At 55.3% G+C, this 24,385-nt stretch overlaps 2 protein-coding genes across 9 annotated transcripts in view; both read right to left on the minus strand.

The window, feature by feature from the left end:
• Positions 1 to 24,385, minus strand: part of LOC101941665 (zinc finger protein 229-like) — a 140,725-nt gene that overhangs the window by 13,262 nt on the left and 103,078 nt on the right. For 2 of the 8 annotated variants that reach the window (XM_065594342.1, XM_065594341.1), the window contains exons 2-5: positions 12,391 to 12,517; positions 10,292 to 10,408; positions 739 to 6,103; positions 42 to 171 (exon numbers count right to left, since the gene is read on the minus strand). In XM_065594342.1, the coding sequence (XP_065450414.1) occupies positions 42 to 171; positions 739 to 762 (154 nt within the window). In that variant the 5' untranslated portion in view covers positions 763 to 6,103; positions 10,292 to 10,408; positions 12,391 to 12,517. Of the gene's footprint in view, positions 1 to 41; positions 172 to 738; positions 6,104 to 10,291; positions 10,409 to 11,801; positions 12,135 to 12,390; positions 12,521 to 13,102; positions 14,069 to 24,385 lie in introns of those variants that run through there. The other 6 variants (XM_065594343.1, XM_065594344.1, XM_065594338.1 and 3 more) reach the window with 6 other exon arrangements.
• On the minus strand, positions 5,281 to 5,936 carry LOC135982808 (zinc finger protein 239-like). The gene is made up of 2 exons (XM_065591005.1): positions 5,503 to 5,936; positions 5,281 to 5,389 (listed from the first exon to the last, which is right to left on the minus strand). The coding sequence occupies exons 1-2, from the start codon at positions 5,934 to 5,936 to the stop codon at positions 5,281 to 5,283; spliced, it is 543 nt and encodes a 180-aa protein (XP_065447077.1).

A 24,385-nucleotide genomic window follows, 5' to 3' on the forward strand; every position in this document is an offset into this window, starting at 1 on the left:
AACTCAGAGCTGTGAGTAAAAAAAGGGAAATTAGTCCTTACCCAAGGAAACAAGGGCCTGGTAATTCCTCAGCATCTGGTCCCGGTACAGCTGCTTCTCTGGCTGGGATAAGAGCTCCCACTCCTCCCGGGTGAAATACAGAGCGACGTCCTCAAACGCCACCTGGAGCTGCTGGCACAAGCGTTACACACTCAGCACCTTCCGCTCCAGCCCCCAGCCCGGAGTCTCAGCAGGGGACGCGGTTTCTAGGGGAGCGACTCCCAGGAACCCCCGGCCCAGCAGCTGTGACCCAGGGAGACTCCCCCCCACCCCGCACAGCTCCCCCGGGACTCGGGGCCCTGCTGGTCGGGGACAGGAGTCGCCCTCGGCTCCCCACGGGGCGCTGGGCGGGGCCCGAATCCCAGGGCCGGGAACAGGCTCCTCCCCCCGGCCGGAGTCCCGCCCCCGCCCCAGGCCTGTGCTCAGCCCCGCTCCCGCCCCGGCTCAGGCGCCTCCGGGCTCCTCTGCCCGGCCGGGGCCTCGCTCGGGGGAAGGGGCCGCGCCCGGCTCTGCGTGTCCGCCCGGCCAGGGCCCCCCCGCCCCGGGGCCCCAGAGCCGCCCCCCGGCCCCAGCGCTCCGGCTGCTGCAGCCCCCAGCCCCGGGGTCACTAGCGCGGGAGGGACCCGGGTCCCGGCCCCCCTCGGCCCCCAGCCGGGACCAGCCAGTGCCCGGCCGGGGAGTCCCCGCCCCGCGTCCTACCTGCGCCGGCCCCGCTGCAGCCATCGCCGGGCTCGGCCCCGGCCTCAGCCGCTTCCTCCGGGCAGCGACTTCCCGCCCCGCGGCTGGTGCCTGCCCGGGGCCGCCTCCAGCCCGCTCCCTGCCCTGGGGCTGCAGCCGGGACCCGCCCTGCGCACGGGCCGAGCTGGGACCCAGGTGTCTGGGCTGGCCCCGCTCCGCTCCAGCCCTGCTGCGCCCCCACTCGGTCCCGCGCCTGCGCCGCCTTCTCCAGCAGCCGGGGGAGGCCTCAGCGCAGGGACCTTCCGGCCCAGCCCCCTGGACGCCTGGGTCCCGAGTCCGGCCGCCCGGGGGGTTCACTGCACGTGGTGCCCGGACGGCAGGAGCTCGTTACAGGACAACCCGGTCCACACCCCTGGGTTGTGAGGGGGCGCTGCGCCGTGGGGAGCTGGCTGCGCGGGGTTGGGAGCCCGGACTCCTGGGTTCTCGCTCGGGGAGGGGAGGGGGAACTAGTGGGGCAGTGTGTGTGTCATAGAAAGACAAAGATCGGGGCTGTGTAGTGTGTGTTTGTTGCTAGGCTGTGTGATGTTGGTGCGTGTGTCACAGGAGATCACCCCCCCCCCCCAGGCTGTGTATGGTGTGTGTGTGTCAGAGCAGCGCTCGCTCTGTGTCTGTGCGCGTTACAGGCAAGGTGCGGGAATTGAGCCCTTTGTATCGTGTGGGGTCCTGAGAGCCAGTGAACCAAACCGTAAACCCTGTATGGATTGGAAACCACTTCAAACCAGGGGGTCACGCAGCACCCCTAATTCTAGCCCCTGTGGTTCCAGGAGCTCTCACATGGATGTATTGTGTGTGTGTTTCAGGAGAGTTGTGCTGTGCTCTGTGTGTGTGGGTGTGTTAAAGGAGCTCTCACTCAGCCATGTAATGTGTGTGTGTTTCAGGAGCTCACACCCATGTCCCTGCCCAGCACCATGGGGAGGGCATCTGCCCCATACAGATGTTGTGTTCTGGCCTTGGTGCTCACACCCCGGCTGGCTACCTCTGGTCACCACCCATTGGGCCATACCCTGCACACCACAGATGCTACTTATGCCGGCCACAAGTGGTCCAAGGTCAAATACATCAAGGGCCTTCCGGATGCCCAGCGTAGCCGGTTCTTCCAAAAGTTCACCCTGCTGTGCTTCGTTGTGAAAGCTACGGTGGGGAAAGAAGGGATGAACTGTGTGTGTGACACAGCCCCAGCCAAAGGGGACATTACAGAGCCCTGCCAGCCCTGCTCCAGCTCCAGGGGGTGATGCAGAGACTGCTGGGGCCCCCAGCACCCCATGGACCCAGACCCAACCAGAGGGGGCGCTATAGAGCCCTGCCACCCCAGCCTTGACCACTAGCACTGACTCTGCTGCCCCTAACCTCTGTTAGCCCAAGGCCAGCACCCTCCCTGCTGCTGGAGCAGAGGATGCTGCTCTGTGGGGTAGTGTTTCCCCTTCTCATCCTTTCTCCACTGGACCTTTCCTCTGCCCCAGAGCACCTCCCTTAATGTGGCTGGGTATCTGCTTCCCGGGGGGGGGGGGGCAGCCCAGTCCCTGTGGTTCAGGCAGCTGAAGAGGGGAAGGGCCTTGGGACTGGTGGTTTGCGATAGGGAGGGTCTCCAGGGGCCTCAGGGTTCTATCCCTGGCTCTGTGAGGGCAGGGGAGGCTGGTGGGTTATAGCAGTGGGGGCTGGGAGCCAGGACTGCCCTGGAATGGGATCCCAACCATGTCTCCCCCTCTCTGTCCTATTTCAAAGGAGGGACCCAACCCTGATCTGAACACCAACCAGGCCAGCATCATTGAGCAGTGCCCAAAGCGTCAACTGAGGTGGCCATCAAGGGAGGGGTAGCTGGGTCCTGTCAGCCCAACTCCTGGGGCAGAGAGGGTCATGGGCTGCAGCCTTGCTGCATTCTCTGGGCCAGGCCAGACCATGCCGAGGGGCATTCGGAGCCTTGAATGAGGGAGCGAGGCTGGGCTTGTGGCTACGGGGCTGGGCTGGGCTACAGGATTCTTGTTTTCTATGCCTAGCTCTGCCACTTGCTCCCTCTGTGACTTTGGGCAAATCACTTAGGTCAGTGGTTCTCAACCAGGGATACATGTACCCCTTGGATATGCAGAGGTCTTCCAGGGGGTACACCATCTCATCTAGAGAGTGGCTTAGTTTTACAACAGGCTACATAAAAAGCACTCGCAAAGTCAGTACACCAGCCGGAGTGGACCCAGTTGTGCTGTCCGGCTGCAGGAGTACCGCACGGCCAGATCAGTCCCAGACACAGCACCCGGCCGGAGCAGCGCTGCCCGGCCGGAACAGCACCATCCAGCCAGAGAAGCCCCAGCCCGATGGACCCCAGATGCTTAAACAGTTAACCATTTAAATGACATTTTAATCATTTAAACGGTTAACTTTTAAAATGGTATTTACATCCCTAGCAGAAATTTCCATCTAGAAGTTCCAACAATCTCTATGGAAAGTCTCTTTCCACTCCTGGATAGCTCTGTCCTTGGAGTAGTTCACCAGAGACACAGACAGTGATTTGACTCATTTGCGCGGTCTGTGGGCATGGCTAACAGGAGAGAACAGTTGATGAAAGAACACTAACAGCTCTACGCACCTCTGTACCAGAGCTTGATTTTTCCCTACACGTCAATGATTACGTCAGTGATGTCACTTCATATGTGATACTCATGGAGGAATTCTGCGCCACTCCACAAACTTCATGTGCTCCACATATTTTTCACCCCAGCCCAGAATAATTGATTTTGAAGAAGCACTGCAATTACACCTATTTCCCTCTAGGGGGTGCTGTGGCACCAGAAGAGAGGACACTGGCTTATATCTGGAGCAGCCAGCCAGAGAAAGAGGGAATCAGAGGATATTTCACAGTTTTCTGCCCATGGGGTCAGCTGTGGAGGGAAGGAATATGGGGGAGATGGACAAAATGGGGCTCTGGGTGTGTGTGTGTGTCAGGAGCTAGTGAGGTAACATTGAGCCAGGAACGGAATGCAAGTGGGGATGTGGGGACATATGGGTGTGAAAGGGGGGCAGGGACACACAGGGATGGGGGGGATGCAGGAATACATGGGGATAGAGGGCAGATGTGCCTGACTCAATCGGAGAGGCCAAGGGTGAGCCAGGGTTCAATAGGGGAGGCTCCCCAAATCGCTAACAATCACTCTTCCCCTCTCCCTCGAAAACCGCCTCTTCCATACTTCTCTCACCCACACCCAACAACTCTCAAAGTTCACTTCAGGCTCCTTCCCAGCAATTACTTCCCTCTCCTTCAGCTTCTCCATTACCCCTGGCTCCCCCAAGCCTTTGCACTGCTTCTGAGGGGTGCGGGAAATACATTTCAATATTGTAGTTTAAATGAATTATTACTCAAAGTTCTGTGTTTAAATGTCTAGTAAGGAGTCTATTTGTGAAAAATCACTTCCTGAATCTTTTTTGTTTGTATTGTTACAAACATAGTTGCTGATAGGTAGTTTGAAATAAACTATCAAAATAATTGAAACTAGTGTGATTATATTGCATTACTTTGACAAATAAAATATGCAGAATTTTAAAATATGGTGTGCAGAATTTTTTTTTTTTTTTGGCATAGAATTCCCCAAGGAGTAATACAAAACCCTCTGTGCGCACCTGCCAGTCACACAGTTCATCCGGCATCATGGTCAGTCAGGCCTTAGTACATTTGGGCTGGTTTATTTTAAAGATTTACACTTCACATTGGCTTCTCCACACACCATTCAAATGCATCAGCTTCTTTAATAGCAAAGAAACACCTGGTTAGACCGACCTTTGTTACACATTAAGTACGTAGTTTTTCTTCATCCCATTTCTATTTAAAATAGACGGCATGAGCAGTTCCTGAGTCTTCTTTCGATCACACGCACCGGGCTCTCCCGCCCCTCGGACCAATCCATGCTGAGACAGGACTGCAAATCCCATCTCTGGATGTCACCTAAGAGTCACCCCGGCTCAAAACGAGGTGGGTGTGGGGGGGGAAGTTCCTGATTCAGTCCCATCTAGATGGGGGGTGGGGAGGGATTGTCCTGGCTGCCTCACAGCTCTATGTGTTGGGGGGAGTTTGACAGAGAGACCCCTGGCTGGATGCCACCTAGATGCAGGGGTCCCTAATGGAGCAGGCTGTGACCATCTACTCTAAAATCCCCCCACCTGTCTGCTTTTCCCCACACTGCTCAGTTAAGTCCCATTCCCTGCCCTTCAGTCTCTGCTGGGCATCATGGGGACAGGACCACTCCCTGGTCTGATTCTGCTGGCACTGTGCCAGGCCCGCCAGCTGCCAGAAGCCCCTCGGGCCCTGGTGGTGGCAGAAGGGCATGTAAACTGGTGAGTCAACTGGTTCCAGGTGAGGTTGCCCAAGTGAGCAAAGCATTTGCCACAGTCAGCACACCTGTACATCCGATCCCCGCCATGAATGCACTGGTGTATTCTCAGGTATTGGCTCTGTGCAAAGATTTTTCTGCAGACAGTGCATTGGAATGGCCGTTCCTCGGTGTGTGTGCGCTGATGTCTTCAGAGGTTTGAGCTGCGTGCAAAGCCCTTGCCACAGTCAGCACAGCGATCCGGCTGCTCCCCGGTGTGCATGCACTGGAGCTGGGTGAGCTTGTTGGCATTGCTGAACCTGTTACAACAGTTGGCACAGCAGTACAGCTGCTCCCCGGTGTGTGTGTGCGCTGATGTCTGGTCAGCGTACTGGCAATGCTGAAGCTTTTCTTGCAATCGCCACAGTGGTACGGCCGCTCCCCTGTGTGCGTGCGCTGGTGTATTCTCAGGGTTGAGCTCTGGGCAAAGCCCTTGCCACAGTCAGTGCAGCTGTACGGCTGTTCCCCGGTGTGCGTGCGCTGGTGTCTTTTCAGGTGTGCAAACTGTACAAAGCCCTTGCCGCAGTCAGCACAGTGGTGCGGCCTCTCCCCAGTGTGCGTGCGCTGATGTATTCTCAGATTTGAGCTCTCTGCAAAGCTCTTGCCACAGTGTGTGCAGCGATACGGCCGCTCCCCGTTGTGCCTGCGCTGATGTGTTCTCAGGGCTGAGTTCTTTGCAAAGCTCTTGCCACAGTCAGCGCAGCAGTACAGCCGCTCCCCGGTGTGCGTGCGCCGGTGCTGCGTCAGTGCAAAGGGGTTCCTGAACCTCTTGTCGCAGTCGACGCAGTGATGGGGACCTTGGCTCATGGGGAGTCTCTGGTGTGTAGCCAGGTCTGGTCTCTGGCTGAGTTTACCCCGGGGATGGACGGTGTTCTGTGCATGGATCCCCCTGTGGGATATGGGATCCTGCGTTCCTGCCATGTTCTCCCCACATTCAGACCGTGTCCTTGTTCTTCCCGGTACCCCGTGCCCTGCTGGAGAGAGCAGAGACAATCCCGGTGTTAGCTCATGTTTAGGGCTGCAGGTTTGCCAAGGATGGAAAATGTCACAGATGGAGCGATTTCCCCATTTGTCTGTGACTGTTTTTGGCGGCTCCTGTCCGACAGGGCGGGACCCAACACCTTGCTCCGGGCACTGAGACCTGGCCTGTGGGGTTCCAGTGCCACTCAGATTTGCTGGCACCTACGGTCATGATGGTGGGGGACGGGGTGTCAAATTTCAGTGTATGGCCTTGCCACCCAGATCTTCTCTACCGCAGGGGTTCTCAAACTTTTTCTTTCTGAGGTCCCCCTCAACATGCTATAAAAACGCCCTGGCCCACCTGTGCCGCAATAATTGGTTTTCTGCATATAAAAGCCAGGGATGGCATTAGGGGGTAGCAAGCAGGGCAATTGCCTGCGCCCCCAGGCTATGGGGACCCCCACAAAGCTACATTGCTCAGGCTTCAGCTTCAGCCCTGCGTGGCAGGGCTTGGGGACCTGGGCTTCAGCCCCATGCGGTGGGGCTTGGGCTTTCTGCCATGGGCCCCAGCTACTCTAATGCTGGCCCTGCTTGGAGGCCCCCCTGCAACCTGCTCATGGCCCCCTAGGGGACCCCAGATCCCTGGTTGAGAACCACTGCACTACCCCACACCAACCCCTCTGCACCAGGCCGGGGTTAGGGTTGCAGCTCTGGGAGAAGGGAGCTTCTTTGGGCAGCAAGTTCCTCCTGGGCAGGGCGAGGAGAAGGGCAGGTGTTGTATTTGGGGGAGGGGCGGGGGGCGGTAGTACACCCAGCCAGTCAGCTATAAAAATCCTTAGTAGCTGTTCCCTTTGCCTCACCTGTAAAGGGTTAAGGAGTCTCACTGCTATACTTAGGTAAGACGAAGTGAGTGGGCATCTGGCCAAAAGAGCCAATGGGAAGGTTAGAAATTTTTAAAATTGAGTAAAAACTTCCCCTTTGTCTCTCTGTTGTTCTCTCGGCTGGAGAGACAGGGCAGCAGCTGTGGTGTAAGAAGCTTGGGGCCAGGTACGAAAATCATCAATACCCACACCTAGACTTTCTCATTTGCAACTACAGCTATGTAAGTAGAACAGGAAATGTTTAGTTAGACGTGATCGGGTTTAACTCTTTATTTTGGGCTTGTGGAGGCGTCTGTGCTAACAGGTGCTTTTGTTTTGTTTTTGTAACCTTTAAGCTAGACCCCAAGAAAGCCATTCCTGGTGTTTAATCCTTGCAGTTGTTGTTTTTTTAAATATCTAACAGCAGCCTAACCTTCCAGATGTTTTTTCTTGCTTTTTTTTTTTTCCTTCAATAAAATTTACTTTTTTGTAGCTTATTCCTGTGGGGGAGTGAGTCTGTTTCTAGGAATTCCTTTTGAAAAAATCATTTACTGTCGGCCTGAGGTGTCAGTCTTTGTGCACAACTAAAACTAAACTAAAATCCTCAAGAAGGTGAGGATTTGGGGGGGGAGGTGTATTTGTGGGAAGGATTTGAGGGGATGAGCAGTCACTCAGGGTTTGTGTGATGTAACCTGGAAAACATGTCTGCATTGTGTCACAACCCGATCCATGGCACTGCTGAGCTGGAAGGGGTGAATGGTGCCACCCAGCCTTTGGTCTACAGACAGTCACAGACGCATTAGGGCTGAGGGCTGTGCTAAGCACTGACACTGAAGCAATGTAAGTGACAAAGGTTTCATGCCTCAAAGAGCAGAAGGAGAAGGGATGTGACAAAGGCCATCCCACCACCCTCTCCCTCACACCCAGCCCATACACCAGGGTACTCGAAGTCATGGCCCGCAGGACAATTTAATCTGGCCCCCAAACGTGTCCACTCCCCCCACAGCAGCTGCCTGGCACGTGGGGCAGTTTTAGAGCATTACAGTGAAACACTGTAAGTGCCAGAGATCTGCTCTACACAATGGCATCCTCTGCGTCGCATCACCTTACACTAGTCATATGTGACTGATCCTGCCCTGCGTCATTCCCAGCTTTCTCCTTGCTCACCGGGGACAGGTTTCTCCAGTGTGAGAGGTCACGTGCGAAGTGAAGTGGCAGCGAGGGGGTGGGGTGGGAACCTGGAGAGGACAGCGCTTTCTCTGCCAAGGGCCAGTGACTCTGGGATGCTCTTGCAGGGGGCAGAGGCATGAAAAGCCATCTGAAAAGTCTCTAGGGTGCCCCTTACTTCGGTATGATTTTCTGAGGTGTGAGAAGTCTAGAAGGTGTTGTGGTCTATGGCCGGACAGGCTTGTCTTTCTACCCAGGTGCTTGTTTGCCCCCCAGCAGCCAGCTCACACAGTCTCTCTCTTTCTCCCCTCCTCCCCGCCACTAGTCCATGTACCCCGTGACCTCAGAGTGAGGGCAGGGGAGACAGGGCTCAGGAGAGCTCTCAGTGAATGTCTTAGAGACAGCACACAGCGTCTCTCAGAAATTTCACCAGCAGCCAACACGCAGACTGACTCTGTGTGTTACACAGACACACACACACAGTCTCTGGCTCTTTCACACTCATCTCCAAACACATACTTGTTGTATTATTGTTACTTCTTGATACTTCCTATAATGCACATATATTCTCTGCAATTTTATTCTTCCTAAGTGTGTGACTTTAGTGTTTTGACTGGTCTATGCATTTCATGATTTTTATTTCTCTTGCACTTAAATTTAATTAGTGAGTTCTCAAATACCTAACGTCTCCTGGCTGGAGTAATTATCCCTATGGTAACTTTTAAAATATACACATTATATCTAGGTTTTTTTTTTCTACTGGTGGCGCACATACCTCGGTGCACATAACAAAATTTATTCTGCAGATGGATGGAAAAAATGAGAGGGAACATTGCTCACAGCCCCAATGCCCTTTCCATTACACAGCTGGGGAAGCTGAGGCATGGTGGAGCTGTAGTGACTCGCTTCTAGAACTGAAGCGAGATCTTCTGAATCTTACTGCACTGTCCTACCCACTAGATAAATGAGGCCCCAAAAAACTTCCCCCCACCATGGAGATCTCTCTCGTTCCCTCAGCACCCCTCAAATGAGGCCCCATCATATGTAGGTCAGAGATTACCAATGCATAGAAGAAATAGGAAGTATTTTAAGAGGCCCCCCTGGCTTAACCAGGAGATTTTCAATTACCTGAAATTCAAAAAAAGAGTCATACAAGAAGTGGAAAGTAGGTCAAATTACAAAATGAGTATTAAAAAACACACCAGCATGTACGGAGAAAATTAGAAAGGCCAAGGCAAAAAACAAAACTAAACTAGTAATGTAAAGGGAAAAAAACAAAGCATTTTACAAATACATGGGAAAGCAGAGGAAAACAAACATAGGCTAGGCCATTAGTGTGGCCAGTTCTGGGCCCCACACTTCAGGAAGTAAGTGGACAAATTGGAGAGGGTCAGAGGAGAGCAACAATACTGATTAAATGTCTAGAAAACAAGACTTATGAAAAAAGTGAAAAAACTGGGTTTGTTTAGTCTGGAGAAGAGAAGGGGGCGGAGAACCCCTGACAACAGTCCTCCTGGACATAAAAGGTTGTTACAGTGGAGGGTGATAAATTGTTCTCCTTATCCACAGAGAACAAGACAAGATTTTATGGGCTTCAATTGCAGCAAGGGAAATAGAGGTTAGACATTAGGAAATACTTCCAACCTCTGAGGGTAGTTAAGCACTGGAACAAAATTATCTAGGCAGGCTGTGGAATCTCCATCATTGGAGGTTTTTAAGAACAGGTTAAACAGACACCTGTCAAGGATGGACTAGGTAATACTTAGTCCTGTCTCAGTGCAGAGATGATTTCTAAGATTCATAGCTATCAAGGCCAGACAGGCTCATTGTGCCCATCCAGCCTGGCTTCCTGCCTATCCCAGCCAGAAACTCTCCCCCAGTCATTCCTGACTCCGGCCCAGTAACTGCTGGCGGAACAAGAGCGAAGCTTTGAGAGAGAGTCGCCCCATCTCCACTGACAGACTCCCAATGAGGGAGAATCCATCCTGTCCTGAGGGGAGCTCTCCCAGTGGTTTATTCCCCCTCCCAGATAAACACTGGCCCCTAATTCCCAGCTTCAATTGGTCTCTCTTCGGATCCCAGCCAGTGACTCTCGCTCTGCCTTTACCGTCTACATCAAGAAGCGCTCCGCTAGCAGGTGTGTAAATCAGAAGGAACTGGATTATTATGACTCACCTGAGGAGGGGCTCTCAGGCCCAGAGTTTACCCTGGAGCCCTCGGCATCCCGGATCCAGAGTTCTGCCTCCCCCAGCTCGATCTGGTGGATTAAGTCTGGTTTGGAACCTGAAGAGCCTGTTTGGGGGGAAAGTTTTATTACTTAAATTTTGGGGGCAGAGACTCATTTATATGTTTGCGCAGCACCTGGCACGACAGGACACCAACTCGCAGGCTGCTTTAGAAGAAAGCGCAAGAGATCCCAAGCAGGAGAGTAATGAAATAAACCTTCCTTAGAGGTTTCAGAGTAGCAGCCTTGTTAGTCTGTATCCGCAAAAAGAACAGGAGTACTTGTGGCACCTTAAGCCTTGGCTACACTTGCGAGTTACAGCGCTGTAAAGCCGCCCCCAGCGCTGTAACTCACTGACCGGCTACACTGGCAAGGCACGTACAGCGCTGTATCTCCCTGGGTACACCGCTGCAGTTACTACACCTCCCCGAGAAGCATAAGAGATACAGGGGAGAGTCATAGCCACTCCGCTGTGAGTGTGTACCAGGAATCAACCTGCAGCACTGTACTAATCACCTTGTCAAGTGGCCAATCCTCTCCATTGTTGTGACCGGCTGCAGGAATGCGGAAGTGCCGGTTTCAAAGCTCATACCACAGAGAAAAAGCAAACAGTTTGCTGTTTGCTTTGAGTGAGTGAATGAATGAGCAGAGGGCTGGGAGTTCGGAACTTGCAAAATAGAGTGTTGACACGCTCCAAAGAGCACTCTCTCTCCCCTCACACTCCCTGTCACACTCCACCCCACTCTTCCCCTGTTTTGAAAAGCACGTTGCAGCCACATGAATGCTGGGATAGCTGCCCACAATGCACTGCTCCCAACACAGCTGCAAATGTTGCAAGTGTGGCCACGCCACAGCCACTGCGCTGGCAGATGTCAGTGCGGACAGACTGCAGCGCTTTCCCTACTCAGCTGTACGAAGACAGGTTTACCTCACAACGCTGTACAGCTGCAAGTGTAACCAAGGCCTTAGAGACTAAATTTTTTTTTTTTCCCCTCTTACTTAATTGGCCTCTCAGAGTTGGTAAGACAACTCCCACCTTTTCATGCTCTCTGTATGTGTATATATATCTCCTCACTATATGTTCCATTCTATGCATCCGATGAAGTGGGCTGTAGCCCATGAAAGCTTATGCTCAAATAAATTTGTTAGTCTCTAAGGTGCCACAAGTACTCCTGTTCTTCCTTGGAAGAGATTTCGTCTGGTCTCTCACTCGTACTCTGAATCAGCAACGTCTACAACCCATCTCACGTTGCAGTGGGGACCGAGTTTAAAGCCTTGCTGGGGTAACTCTAGCTGTTCCATAGAAATATCCCATTCTGCAAACACCTTGGCCTCTATGCTATCCTGTGTCACTATGTTCCATAGGACAACTGTGTGACATGGATTTCCTTTAACCCACAGAAACACCAGTGAACACCCATTCGTCTCAGATTAAGAGACAGGGTGAATTATTTCACTTACCCAACTGTCTCCTGAAACATTTCTCATGGGAAAGACTTTGGAAGAAGGGAACGTTGCTCCTTTGCCATCTTATAGCTGTTGAAACGTTTCGGGCATGTCATTAAGGCATATCGGCCACAACGTGTCATGGCAGGTGTCACCAGGTGGCGCCGTTACACAGACATTCCAGTTCTTTTGCACTGTTCAACTGTACAGTTGTTAAATGTACTATGTTCGTTCTTTTGGGGGAGGTGGGGAGCTGTTGCAGCAGCAGCGTTTTTTCCCTGCCTTATTTGTCTAACTAGAGTCAGGTCCTGAGGCAGAGTTGCTGCCCTCAATGTCTGGCTGGGATTCCTGGAAGAGATTGTTACTCATGGGCTGTTTGCTACCACCACCGATGTGCCCTGACTGAGGTGGGTAATGCAAATAAACAAGTTACACTAAGCTTATCCCCAGGCTCTGTAGCCCTGAGTTCTCCTCCAACAGGGGCTGACCTGAAAGGGGCTGGCATGTGCCACCACTCAGTGATAGGTGGCACATGGCAACCAAAGCCTGGAGGGAACCCAAATGTTTTACAGCTGTGAATAAATGAAGGGAACTCAGTCCTTACCCAGGGAAACGAGAGTCCAGTAATTCCTCAGCATCTGGTCCCGGTACAGCTGCTTCTCTGGCTGGGATAAGAGCTCCCACTCCTCCCGGGTGAAATACAGAGCGACGTCCCCAAACACCACCTGGGGCTGCTGGCACAAGCGTTACACACTCAGCACCTTCCGCTCAAGCCCCCAGCCCGGAGTCTCAGCAGGGGACGCGGTTTCTAGGGGAGCGACTCCCAGGGAACCCCCGGCCCAGCAGCTGTGACCCAGGGAGACTCCCCCCCACCCCACACAGCTCCCCGGGGACTCGGGGCCCTGCTGGCCGGGGACAGGAGTCGCCCTCGGCTCCCCACGGGGCTCCGGGGCGGGGCGCTGGGCGGGGCCCGAATCCCAGGGCCGGGAACAGGCTCCTCCCCCCCGGCCGGAGTCCCGCCCCTGCCCCAGGCCTGTGCTCAGCCCCGCTCCCGCCCCGGCTCAGGCGCCTCCGGGCTCCTCTGCCCGGCCGGGGCCTCGCTCGGGGGAAGGGGCCGCGCCCGGCTCCGTGTGTCCGCCCGGCCAGGGCCCCCCCGCCCCGGGGCCCCAGAGCCGCTCCCTGGCCCCAGCGCTCCGGCTGCTGCAGCCCCCAGCCCCGGGGTCACTAGCGCGGGAGGGACCCGGGTCCCGGCCCCCCTCGGCCCCCAGCCGGGACCAGCCAGTGCCCGGCCGGGGAGTCCCCGCCCCGCGTCCTACCTGCGCCGGCCCCACTGCAGCCATCGCCGGGCTCGGCCCCGGCCGCTTCCTCCAGCTGGGCAGCGACTTCCCGCCCCGCGGCTGGTGCTTGTATCAGCACAAAGTGCTCTCGCTCCCGTTTTGCTACTTTGGGTGTACTGAGCATGCTCACTCGAACTGAGCATGCCCAGTAACCTTCGTTGTAGCCACTGCCCTCTCTCTGCCCTTACTTCTACTTACGATTTGCTGCCTCCTCTTTGGGGGGGTTAAAAGGATTAAGGGGGCAAATCGCAGCGGGGGGCTGTCAGGGTCTGAGCAGGGGGCAGAATTTTACTGGCCTGGGGGGTTCAAGCTACTGTAGCTAGCGGCAGAAGAGGGGCTGAAGGGCAAAAATCGGTGGTGGGGGGTGAGAGCCGGGGTTAAGCCGGGGGGGGGGGAGACACTGCCAGACCCCGTGCGGGTACAAAACCCCCGTTTAGGGAGGGGGAGGGGGGGACAGTGACCCCGTGGGATGAGCCACCCACTGTGCTCGCTAATCTAGGGGTGGGGGGGGGGCAGAGGCTGTTTTTGTTGTTCTCACAGGGACGCTGCATGTCAGCCTCGGAGCAGGGGGCGGGTTCCTGGGGCTGGGGTCTTAAAGGCACAGGCCTCCAATTCCTAGCCTGTCAAAGCTTAATCGCAGCTCCTCTCTATCCTATACAAGTGTTGCAGGGCCAGGGCCTGGGCCGCCCAGATGGGGGGGCCAAGTGGGGCAATTTTCCGCAGGGGCCCCCACGAATATGTCAGAGGCTGCCCCCGCCTCCGTCTTCCCCCGGTGTCTCAGCGTGCCGCGTCCGGGAGCGGCCCTGGCGCACTGCAGCGCGGTGGCTCCAACGCTGTCCGGGGCCGTTCCTGGTCGCAGCACGCTGAGGCTCCAGGAGAGGGGGTAAGCGCCATGGTAAGGGGTGGGGCACCCCCCCCGACCCCATCCTAACCATCACCATCACCCAGCAACAGCCCATTATGTAATTGTAAAGGTATACATACCATTAAAGCATCTAATGTTTTTAAATAATGTATTTAGTAAAAAGAAGAACAGGAGGACTTGTGGCACCTTAGAGACTAACAAATTTATTAGAGCATAAGCTTTCGTGGACTACAGCCCACTTCTTCGGATGCATCCGAAGAAGTGGGCTGTAGTCCACGAAAGCTTATGCTCTAATAAATTTGTTAGTCTCTAAGGTGCCACAAGTCCTCCTGTTCTTCTTTTTGCGGATACAGACTAACACGGCTGCTACTCTGAATGTATTTAGTGTATTTTTGAATGTATGTCACTGGTTATTTTTTACATTTCCAAATACATGTTACTATAGTATTGCAACTTTTTTTATGGAAGGGGCCCCCAAAATTGCTTTGCCCCAGCCCCCCTGAATCCTCTGGGCAGCCCTGTACACGGCTACGTTACTGATCCAGCCAGGAGACTTAATGCGGTGAAATATTGTACAGACACTCCCTCCCTCCAACTCTGCCTCTTACATTTTGAATATGTAAAAGTGTCTTCTATCAGTTTCTATGCCTATATGAAATCACTGCAGTTCATTTCTCTTATATAACGTGCTGAGTTGCTAACTCCCTCCCAAAGCCCACATGTCTGCACCCCCTCCTGTACCCCAATCCCATGCCCCAGGTCAGAGCCTGCACCCCTCACTCAAACTACCCATAGCCTGCAACCCTCCTGCACCCCAACTCCATCCCAGAGCCTGCACCCCAAAAAGGGCTGGATTAACTTTTTGTGGGCCTGGTGCTAAACATATTTGTGGTCCCCCAGGGGGGAAATGGGGACATGGGGCATGGGGGGCAGAGTCCTCAGAGTGACGGGCTGGCCGGGGGCAATGGGAGATGGGTCATGGCACGGCAGGAACAACCCTGCTCCACCCAGCCCAGTACAATGGCACTGTTTACAAACCGGGAGCTGCCAGACGCACACTGGCCAGCCTGGCCCTGTGCTCCCATCATGCTTCTTCCCCTTCGGGGCGGGCCCATGACCCCAAGGGTGATACCAGAGTGGCCCCTTTGGTCGATCTGCTTCCTCCTGGCTAATGTGACAAATTGATCTATTGTACGATTGAGGCGCGCTGTTTCACGTATTTGTGTGTGAGTCCATGAAAAGGGAGGTAAGCTTTGGGGGTACGGAGCCCAAGGTGGGACCAGAGTGGCCCCTTTCATCGATCTGCTTCCTCCTGGCTAGCATGCCCCTGAGCCCAAGGTCATACCAGAGTGGCCCCTTTCATTTTTTCCACTGGCTTCCGCCTTCCTTATTTCCAATGACTTGTCTGCTCATGCACCTGTCACTGGTCCATGGGGTTGCGAATCAGGAGGGATGGGGTTTGTGGTCAAAAACACTCACGGTCTGCTTCCTCCTGGCTAATGTGCCAAATTGATCTATTGGTCAATTGAGGCGCACTGTTTCACGTTTTTGTGTGTGAATACGTGAAAAGACCCCCACAAACCCCCATGCCCAGTGCTCTCCCACAGACCACTCCGAACCCCCCCTATTTCCTCTCACTGACCAGTGCCCCCTAGCTGTAGACCCCCCACAGCCCTCCCACAACTGCACAGTGCCCTGCCCCTCCCCGCCCAGACCCCCCCCACAGATTCCCTCACTGCCCAGTGCCCCCCACCGCCCCACTGCCACAACTGCACAGTGCCCCACCCAGACCCCTGCACACTTCCCAGTGCCCCAACACACACAGATCTCCCCACCCCCCACTGCACAGCACCCCCCCAGACCCACTAGAGACCTACTCTCCCACACCCTAACCCCCAGCCACAATACCCGGCCCTGAGGGGAGGTGACTGTGTCTGCCAGGCTGAGCCGGCAGCACAGCCAGAGCTTGTCCTGGGGCAGGATAACTCCGGCCCTTGGGGGTGCAATCAGCCAGGCTGGAGCAGGAGCAGGAGCAGGGCCTACCCGGGCCAGGCTCCCTCAGGACCCACATGCCTGGCAGGACCCAGCTGAGCCTCCCACACTCTCCCCCTCCCCCAGCCGTCCTCTGGGACTGGCTGAGACTGGCCCAGCCTCTGCACCAATCCCAGGTGGCTCTTTCCCTGGGGAGGCAGGTGGAGCCCCACAGGTCCCAGGCAGTGGAGACAGCTCAGAGCTGGAGCAGTACTGGGGAGTGGGGCATATCCCTGGGACATGACTCCTGAGATCCCACCCACAGCCATTGGCCCCGTGGCCAGCAGCCCTGCTGAGCCCACATGGTGGCCCCCAGCTGCTGGGTGATGAGCCCCCTACAGCAGCGGCATAGCCAGGTTCTAACATCAGGGATTTCTTGTATTATGTATAGTGAGTGTATTATATAAAAAACAGGTAGTAGGGTTTACAATGTTCTAACAAGAGATTATGCTATTATCATTATCCAGTCAACTTGCACACCACTATTTTGAATTAGTGATAATTCACAGAGAGAGAAAGAAGAAAGCTGAATTTAGAGAATAATTATTAACCAGATTCTTGGTTATTCACTCCAGTCCATAGCACACAGCACCATAAACCCAGTAGAATCTGGCCAAGAGAATATTCACCTCAAATTGTCATCTGCTACACTCCCCCCCCCCCCCCCCGGCCCATTCCCAGTCACCACTATTCAGCAGGTCCGCCCGGGGGGGGGGGGGCAAGTGGGGCAATTTGCCTCAGGTCCGGAGTATGTCGGAGACTCCCCACACTTCCGTCTTCCCCCATCCCATCCCCCGGCGTCCTGGATGTGGCACGCTGAGGCTCCGGTAGAGGGGGTAAGCGGCATGGTAAGGGAGGGGCCGGACAACCCCCTGACCCCATCCCCCCACAGCCATGACCCCCAGCTCCAAGCCCAGCCCCTCTGACCCGGACACCCCCCTGACCCCATCTCCCCACATCCCTGAGCCCAGCCCCTGTGAGCCGGGCGCCCCCCAACCCAGAGCCCAGCTCCCCCCGGAGCCCTGGGCAAGCAGCACCACCCCCAGGCAACGACAGCCCATTTGCACCAACCATCACCATCACCCAGCGAGAGCCCATTATGTAACTGCAAATGTCTACATCCCATTAAAGCATTTAATGTTTTCAAATGTTGGATTTAGTGTATTTTCAAATTATTACAAATTAATTTTTGAATGTATTTCACTGGTTATTTTTTACATTTCCAAATACATGTTACTAGAGTATTGCAACTTTTTTTTATGGAAGGGGCCCCAAAAATTGCTTTGTATATGATGCAAATTGGAAGAGTAAAGTCAAAAAAATCCCTTTTCACGGATTCACACAAAAAAAAGTGAAACAGCATGCCTCAATCATGCAATAGATCAATTTGGCACATTAGCCAGGAGGAAGCAGAGTGTGAGTGTTTTCAACCACAAACCCCATCCCTCCCGTTTTGCAACCATCCCCCAGAGGAAGCAGAGTGTGAGTGTTTTCCACGACAACCCCATCCCTCCCGTTTTGCAACCATCCCCCAGAGGAAGCAGAGTGTGAGTGTTTTCCACGACAACCCCATCCCTCCCGTTTTGCAACCATCCCCCAGAGGAAGCAGACCGGGAGTGTTTTCCACCACAACCCCATCCCTCCCGTTTTGCAACCATCCCCCAGAGGAAGCAGACCGGGAGTGTTTTCCACCACAAACTCCATCCCTCCCGTTTTGCAACCATCCCCCCCAGAGGAAGCAGACCGGGAGTGTTTTCCACCACAACCCCATCCCTCCCGTTTTGCAACCATCCCTGGACCAGTGACAGGTGCATGAGCAGCCCAGTCATTGGAACTAAGCAAGGAGAAGCCAGTGGAAAAAATGAAAAGGGGCCACTGTGGTCTCAATGTGGGCTCAGGGGCATGCTCCGTTCCCCCGAAACCTTACCTCCCTTTTCACGAATGCAATGAAAGCGGCCACTCCGGTCAGGAAGGAGATCGGGATCCTTTTGGACCACATACCCCATCCCCTCCTGATTCGCAACCCCATGGACAGGCGGTAGCAAGTTAACAAACAGTTTACCAAACTGCTACGCTGCGTGGCAGAAACCGCTCCCAGTTGCAAAAGGGGAGGGCTGCACTTTGTGCTGATACACCGCCTCCAGCCCGCTCCCCACCCTGGGGCTGCAGCCAGGACCCGCCCGGATCCAGCCCCGCTGCGCTCCCCGCTCGGCCCCGCACCTGCGCCGCCAGCTCCAGCAGCCGGGGGAGGCCCCGGACACCTGGGTCCCGAGTCCGGCCGCCGGGGCGCTCGCGGCACCTGGAGCCCGGGCGGCAGGAGCCCATTACAGGGCAGCCCAGTCCCTGCCCCTGGGCTGTGAGTGGGGTCCCGCTGCGCCGTGGGGAGCTGGGAGCCCGGACTCCTGGGTTCTGTCCCGGCTCTGGGAGGGGAGCGGGGACTAGTGGGTACAAGAGGGCCCCGGCCAGGCTGTGCAGTGTGTGTGTCACAGTAAGACAAGGGTCTGGTTGTGTAGTGTGTTTGTTGCTAGGCTGTGTGATGTTGGTGCGTTTGTTACAAGGGATCACAGCCTGGGGTGTGATCCCCTGTAATGTGTGTGTTAGAGGAGGGCTGTGTGTGTGTTAGAGGAGGGCTGTGTGTGTATGAGTGTTACAGGAGCTCATACATGGCTGTAGTGTGTGGGTGTGTTTCAGAAGCTCACACCCATGGCGAGGGCAGGTGCCCCATTCAGATCCCGAGATCTGGCCTCAGTGCTGGCACTGAACCAGCTGCCCCTGCCCCTGTCCCCCGCTCATTGTGCCGGGCCCTGCACACCTCAGGTGCCACCTCCGCCTGCCACTACAAATGGTTCAATGTCAAGCGCATCAAGGGCCTGCGGGACGCGGAGCGCAGCCGGCTCTTCCAGAAGCTCACCGTGCTGCTGCGCGTCGCTGTGAAAGGTACCGGGGCGGGAGAGGTGGATCCTGTGCGTGATACAGCCCCAGCCAGAGGGGGCACTACAGAGCCCTGCCAGCTTCCCAGTGCCCCACAGGCCCGGTCACAGCCAGAGGGGGCACTACAGAGCCCTGCCAGCTTCCCAGTGCCCCACAGGCCCGGTCACAGCCAGAGGGGGCACTACAGAGCCCTGCCAGCTTCCCAGTGCCCCACAGGCCCGGTCACAGCCAGAGGGGGCACTACAGAGCCCTCCCAGCTTCCCAGTGCCCCACAGGCCCGGTCACAGCCAGAGGGGGCACTACAGAGCCCTGCCAGCTTCCCAGTGCCCCACAGGCCCGGTCACAGCCAGAGGGGGCGCTACAGAGCCCTGCCAGCTTCCCAGTGCCCCACAGGCCCGGTCACAGCCAGAGGGGGCCCTACAGAGCCCTGCCAGCTTCCCAGTGCCCCACAGGCCCGGTCACAGCCAGAGGGGGCGCTACAGAGCCCTGCCAGCTTCCCAGTGCCCCACAGGCCCGGTCACAGCCAGAGGGGGCGCTACAGAGCCCTGCCAGCTTCCCAGTGCCCCACAGGCCCGGTCACAGCCAGAGGGGGCGCTACAGAGCCCTGCCAGCTTCCCAGTGCCCCACAGGCCCGGTCACAGCCAGAGGGGGCACTACAGAGCCCTGCCAGCTTCCCAGTGCCCCACAGGCCCGGTCACAGCCAGAGGGGGCACTACAGAGTTTTCCCAGCCTCCCAGTAGCTGACGGGGCCCAGGCAGAGGTTGTGGCTACAGAGCCCTGCCAGCCCAGCCTTGACCACTAGCACTGACCCTGTTGCCCCTAACCCCAGCACCTCCTAACCTCTGTTAACCCAAGGCCAGCACCCTCCATGGCTGCTGGAGTAGAGGATGCAGGTTTGTGGGGTAGCATTTCCCCTTCTCATCCTTTCTCCACTGGACCTTTCCTCTGTCTCACAGCACCTCCCCTAAGGGGGCTGAGTCTCTGCCCATCTCTCACAGCTGTTTCGCATAAGAGGGGAGCAGCCCAGTCTCCGTGGTTCAGGCGGCCTGAGATAACAGCTAATAGTGGCTGAAGAGGGGAAGGGCCCTGGAACAGGTGGTTTGGAGCAGGGAGGGTCACCAGGGGCCTCAGGACTCCTGGGTCCCATCGCCAGCTCTGCAAGGGGGATAGTGGGTTATAGCAGGGGGCTCAAAGTCAGGATACCTTGATTCTATCCCTGGCTCTGGGAGGGGTGTGGATCATGGTGGGTTAAAGCAGTCGGGGCTGGGAGTCAGGACTGCCCTCGAGTGGGGTCCCAGCTGTCTCTCCCTTGTGACGCTCCATCTCTGTCCATTGCAGCAGGGGGACCCAACCCTGATTTCAACACCAACCTGGCCAACATCATTGAGCAGTGCCGGAGCATGGTCTTGACCAAATCATCAAGGGAGGGGCACGTAGCTGCGTCCTGCCAGCCGGGCTCATGGGCTGCAGCCTTTTTGAATCCTCTGGGTCAGGCCAGACCATGCTGAGGTGTTACAGGGAAAAATTAAAACCATTATAAACCTATATGTTCCCCTTTCAGGGGACGCAGGATCTTGTACCTGGTATCAGGGTCTATCGCTGTGGAAGCAGCTGGAGATGTTGGTCCCACCCTCCTTCCACTGTGGTGCAAGGAAAGAAGACAGAGACAGAAAGATGTTCCAGAACAAAAGGTAAGTGTATGAAGGTTGGTTTACAATAACTGGGATAACAGGGAAAAGGAAACAACTGTCATAAAACTGAAGCAAACTGGGATCACAAAACAAGGAGCTTGAAGCAAACTAAAATAATAAAATCCCCTAAAGTCCTGCTGCTGTCGGATGCTTTCTCTGGCTAGGCCGGGCGTTGGAGTGCGTCAGAGCCAGGACCTACTACCCCCAGACCTGGTGATGGCCTGAAGGGAGGAACGCTGGATCGTGCTGCAGGTGGACTCGGAGCCAATGGCAGGAGTACGGCCAGGAACCCTGGATGCGGCAGGTACGTCGATGGTATGGATGAGGATGAGCTGTCTTTCAGGATTCGCTGACTTGTGATCTGAGGGGCTGGACAGTCACCTCCCAGCAGGGCTGGTGAGTGTGGCTGGGAGGCAGGGCGAGGGGAGGGAGTCTCTGGGGGGGTGCTGGGCTGTGAGGGGGAGGGAGGATCTGTGTGTGCTGGGGCACTAGGGAGTTCAGGGGGGGTGCTAGGCAGTTGTGGGGCTGTGGGCAGAGGGGCACTGGATAGAGGATGGTGTGCAGGGTGCTGTGCATTTGTGGCAGAGTCTGGGGAGCACTGGACATAGTGGGTCTGGGGGGCTCTGGCCATAGGGAACCAAGGGGGGTGTTGGATGGGAGGGGCTGTGTGGCGCAGCATGGCCTGCCCCAAGGGGAAGGGGCACGCTGGCAGCACATGGCCAGGTGGGCCACTGTGTGTCTGGCAACTGCTGGTTTGTAAATAGTGCCCTCGCTCTGGGGACTGACTTCCCCATGCCATGCTCCATTGCCCCCACGGGGGCCCACAAATATGTTTTGCACTGGGCCCACAAAAGGTTAATCCGGCTCTGGATGGGCTCGGTGGTACCCCAGTGCATCAGGTGGCCCCCAGAGGGTGGGGTCGCAACCCGACACAATAACATCAAAAGTAGGTCTAGAAATCAAAACTCTTTTGTCGCTTGAGTACCTGCCCTGAACCCTACAGCACATCACCAGAACCTTTCCATTGTGCCCTTCCCCTCCCTCCCACTATCAGCCCTTACCAGTCACCTCTCACATCATCCATTTTAGTCGCCCATAGGGTGTTAACTCAGATATGAAGCAATTAGCTTAACACAACTCAAAATGACTTTTTTCTACACATCGGTTGGAGCTGGCACGGAGGTGATTTCTCCAGCTCAGCTTCACCGTTACAGTGACTGGTTCTAGAGACAGCGAGCGAGTTCATTCAGGTGATTCACTCAAGGTGTGTGACAGCCATACGCCTGTTCTCTGGGGGGATTTCTCAGCGGTTGCCCAAGACCGGACTTTAAAATCCAGAGTCAATAGGGTGCTTACAGCAACCAGACTCAAGTTGTTACCCAGCAGGGGGTGCTCTCCCTGACCAAGCAATGCTGGTCCCACTCACGGCTCCTTCATGCAGACATTGTGACTTCAGGAAGCGACGTGCTGAACAACATGGGACATTTTATACCATTTCTGTTGGATCGTGTGGCCTGGTCACTCTGCTGGGCAAAGCTGGCCTGGGCCAAATCAGGAAATGACCCGTACTCATGGCAGAATCTTGGAACATTCAACCAGGATAGGAGTTGTGTCCATTCTCATTGTCCAACGAGACAATGAGGCTATCGCAATCCAGGGTGTAATCCCAAACATTGGGGGAGGGACAGTGTCAGCATCTGCCCTGTAACCTGGGGTGCCCAGTAATGCTTTGCTGCGTCGCTCCCAACCCGGACCACTCACAAACAGCCTCCAGCATTCCGGTCTTACCCCGAGTGTCTGTGTGTAGCTCAGCTCAGCTCACACTCTGGCTTTCACAGCCTGGGTTATTACTGCAGGGTGATCCCAACACACACACAGTCCCAGATTTCCCCCCAGAAATGTGTAGCCTGTATTGTCCAGCCCTCTCCTGGACCGTCCTGATACAATAGGTCCGTTCCCCCTCCAAGGGGAGCAATATACATACATTTTCCCACCCCAAATGGAGTTACCCACACAGTTCACTTCATTTCAATTAAAGAAGAAAACAAATTTATTTAATACAAAGTTAAGGTTTAAGTGGGTACAAGTGATGAGGCATCAAAGTCAGAAATGGTTTCAAGAAAAAGAGAGAGAAAAACAGTTCCTAGTACTAAACTGAACAATCTAGACATGGTGCAAAGTGAAGTCCTTTACCCAGTGATGAGCTCCCAAAATCCTAATAACCAGTTCCCTACCAGGTACTCGGCAGCACTTCGGCGGCGGGGGGGGTCTTCACTTGCTCCGGGTTTTCGGCGGCATTTCGGCGGCGGGTCCTTCACACGGAGGGAGTGAAGGACCCGCTGCCGAAGTGTCGCCGAAGACCAGGTAGGGAACGGCGCGGTGAGTACAAGCCTAACATGCCTGTCTCCCCCTCCCCCCCGCACCCATCCGACCCCAACCCATGTCCTGCCCCCGACTGCCCTCCTCAGAATCCGCAACCCATCAACCCCCCCCCACTCCTTGTCCCCTGACCGCCCCCCCCCAGAACCTCCACCCCTTCCAACCACTCCCTGCCCCTTATCCAACCCCTCCTCCCAGCCCCGGTCCAGCCCCCTTACCATGCTGCTCAGGGCAGCGTGTATGGGTGCCGCGCGGCCTGCTGGAGCTCGTAGCCTCACCCCCTTACCATGCCGCTCAAAGCGGCAGGAGTTGCAGAGCTGCCCAGAGTGGTGGCGCTGGAGGCACGGCGTGCTGGAGCTCTGCAAGGGGGGATGGGGAAGCGGGGGAGGGGCTAGGGGAGCCTCCCCAGCTGGGAGCTCAGGCAGGCCGGACAGGCTGGTCCCGCGGGCCGGATGTGGCCCGTGGACTGGAGTTTGCCCATCCACCCGCCCCTTTAATAATTGGTTCTACACCGGCTTCTAAATTTATCAACCGGTTCTTGTGAACCGGTGCAAACCGGCTCCAGCTCACCACTGCCTTTACCACAGGTTTCCAGTAGCATTGCTGACTAAGATTTCAGTTCAGGATCAGTTCCTGAGGTCCAAGGAACCCTATTCTTTTGTTTGTTTTTGTTGGTCCTCTTAGGTGATAACAAGAGATGAACAGGGAGAAATCACAAGAGGTGTTTTTGCCCCTCTCTTTTATAGTTCAATCACCCTCTGAAATGCAGAATTTTCTCAAAGCGACCCCTAGAAATGTTCTCAGCTGAGGGGGGAGACACGAACATAGTGGGGAAGAGGTTTCATGCTCGGCTACAGACGTTAACTTCTCCTTTGTTTTTGAGAAACAGTTTTACCCACTCCCAAGACGTGTCTGGTAAACACACTTCAGTTGCAATTTCAGTTTATGTTCATAATTTTTTTATACAAAGTTGCTGCAAACATTTTACTATGATAATACTGGCCAGTAAGTTATTAGTTTTCAAACGATACCTACCTTATAAGGCATAATTTGTACAGACTATTATAGTCGTGTGTAGGGTTTGGATACAGGGATGTATTCCATCCCAGAGGCCTCTTGAAACTTTGGAAAACTCCAGTATCCCTGTGTAAAACACTTTGTGCCGTTCCAGTTGGTGTCAGATCTGTGGAGTCATAGAGTGAACCTCAGCGCCAGTCAGTAACCTACCTCCACAAGCTACTTTCCATGGGCTCCCTGTCCTGTGCTCCTTTGGCCAGCCTTCAACAGTTCAACGGTTGACTTTTAAAACGGTATTTACATCCCTAGCAGAAATTTCCATCTAGAAGTTCCAACAATCTCTATGGA

Source organism: Chrysemys picta, chromosome 4 (genome assembly GCF_011386835.1).
Source record: "Chrysemys picta bellii isolate R12L10 chromosome 4, ASM1138683v2, whole genome shotgun sequence".
NCBI lineage: Eukaryota > Metazoa > Chordata > Testudines > Emydidae > Chrysemys > Chrysemys picta.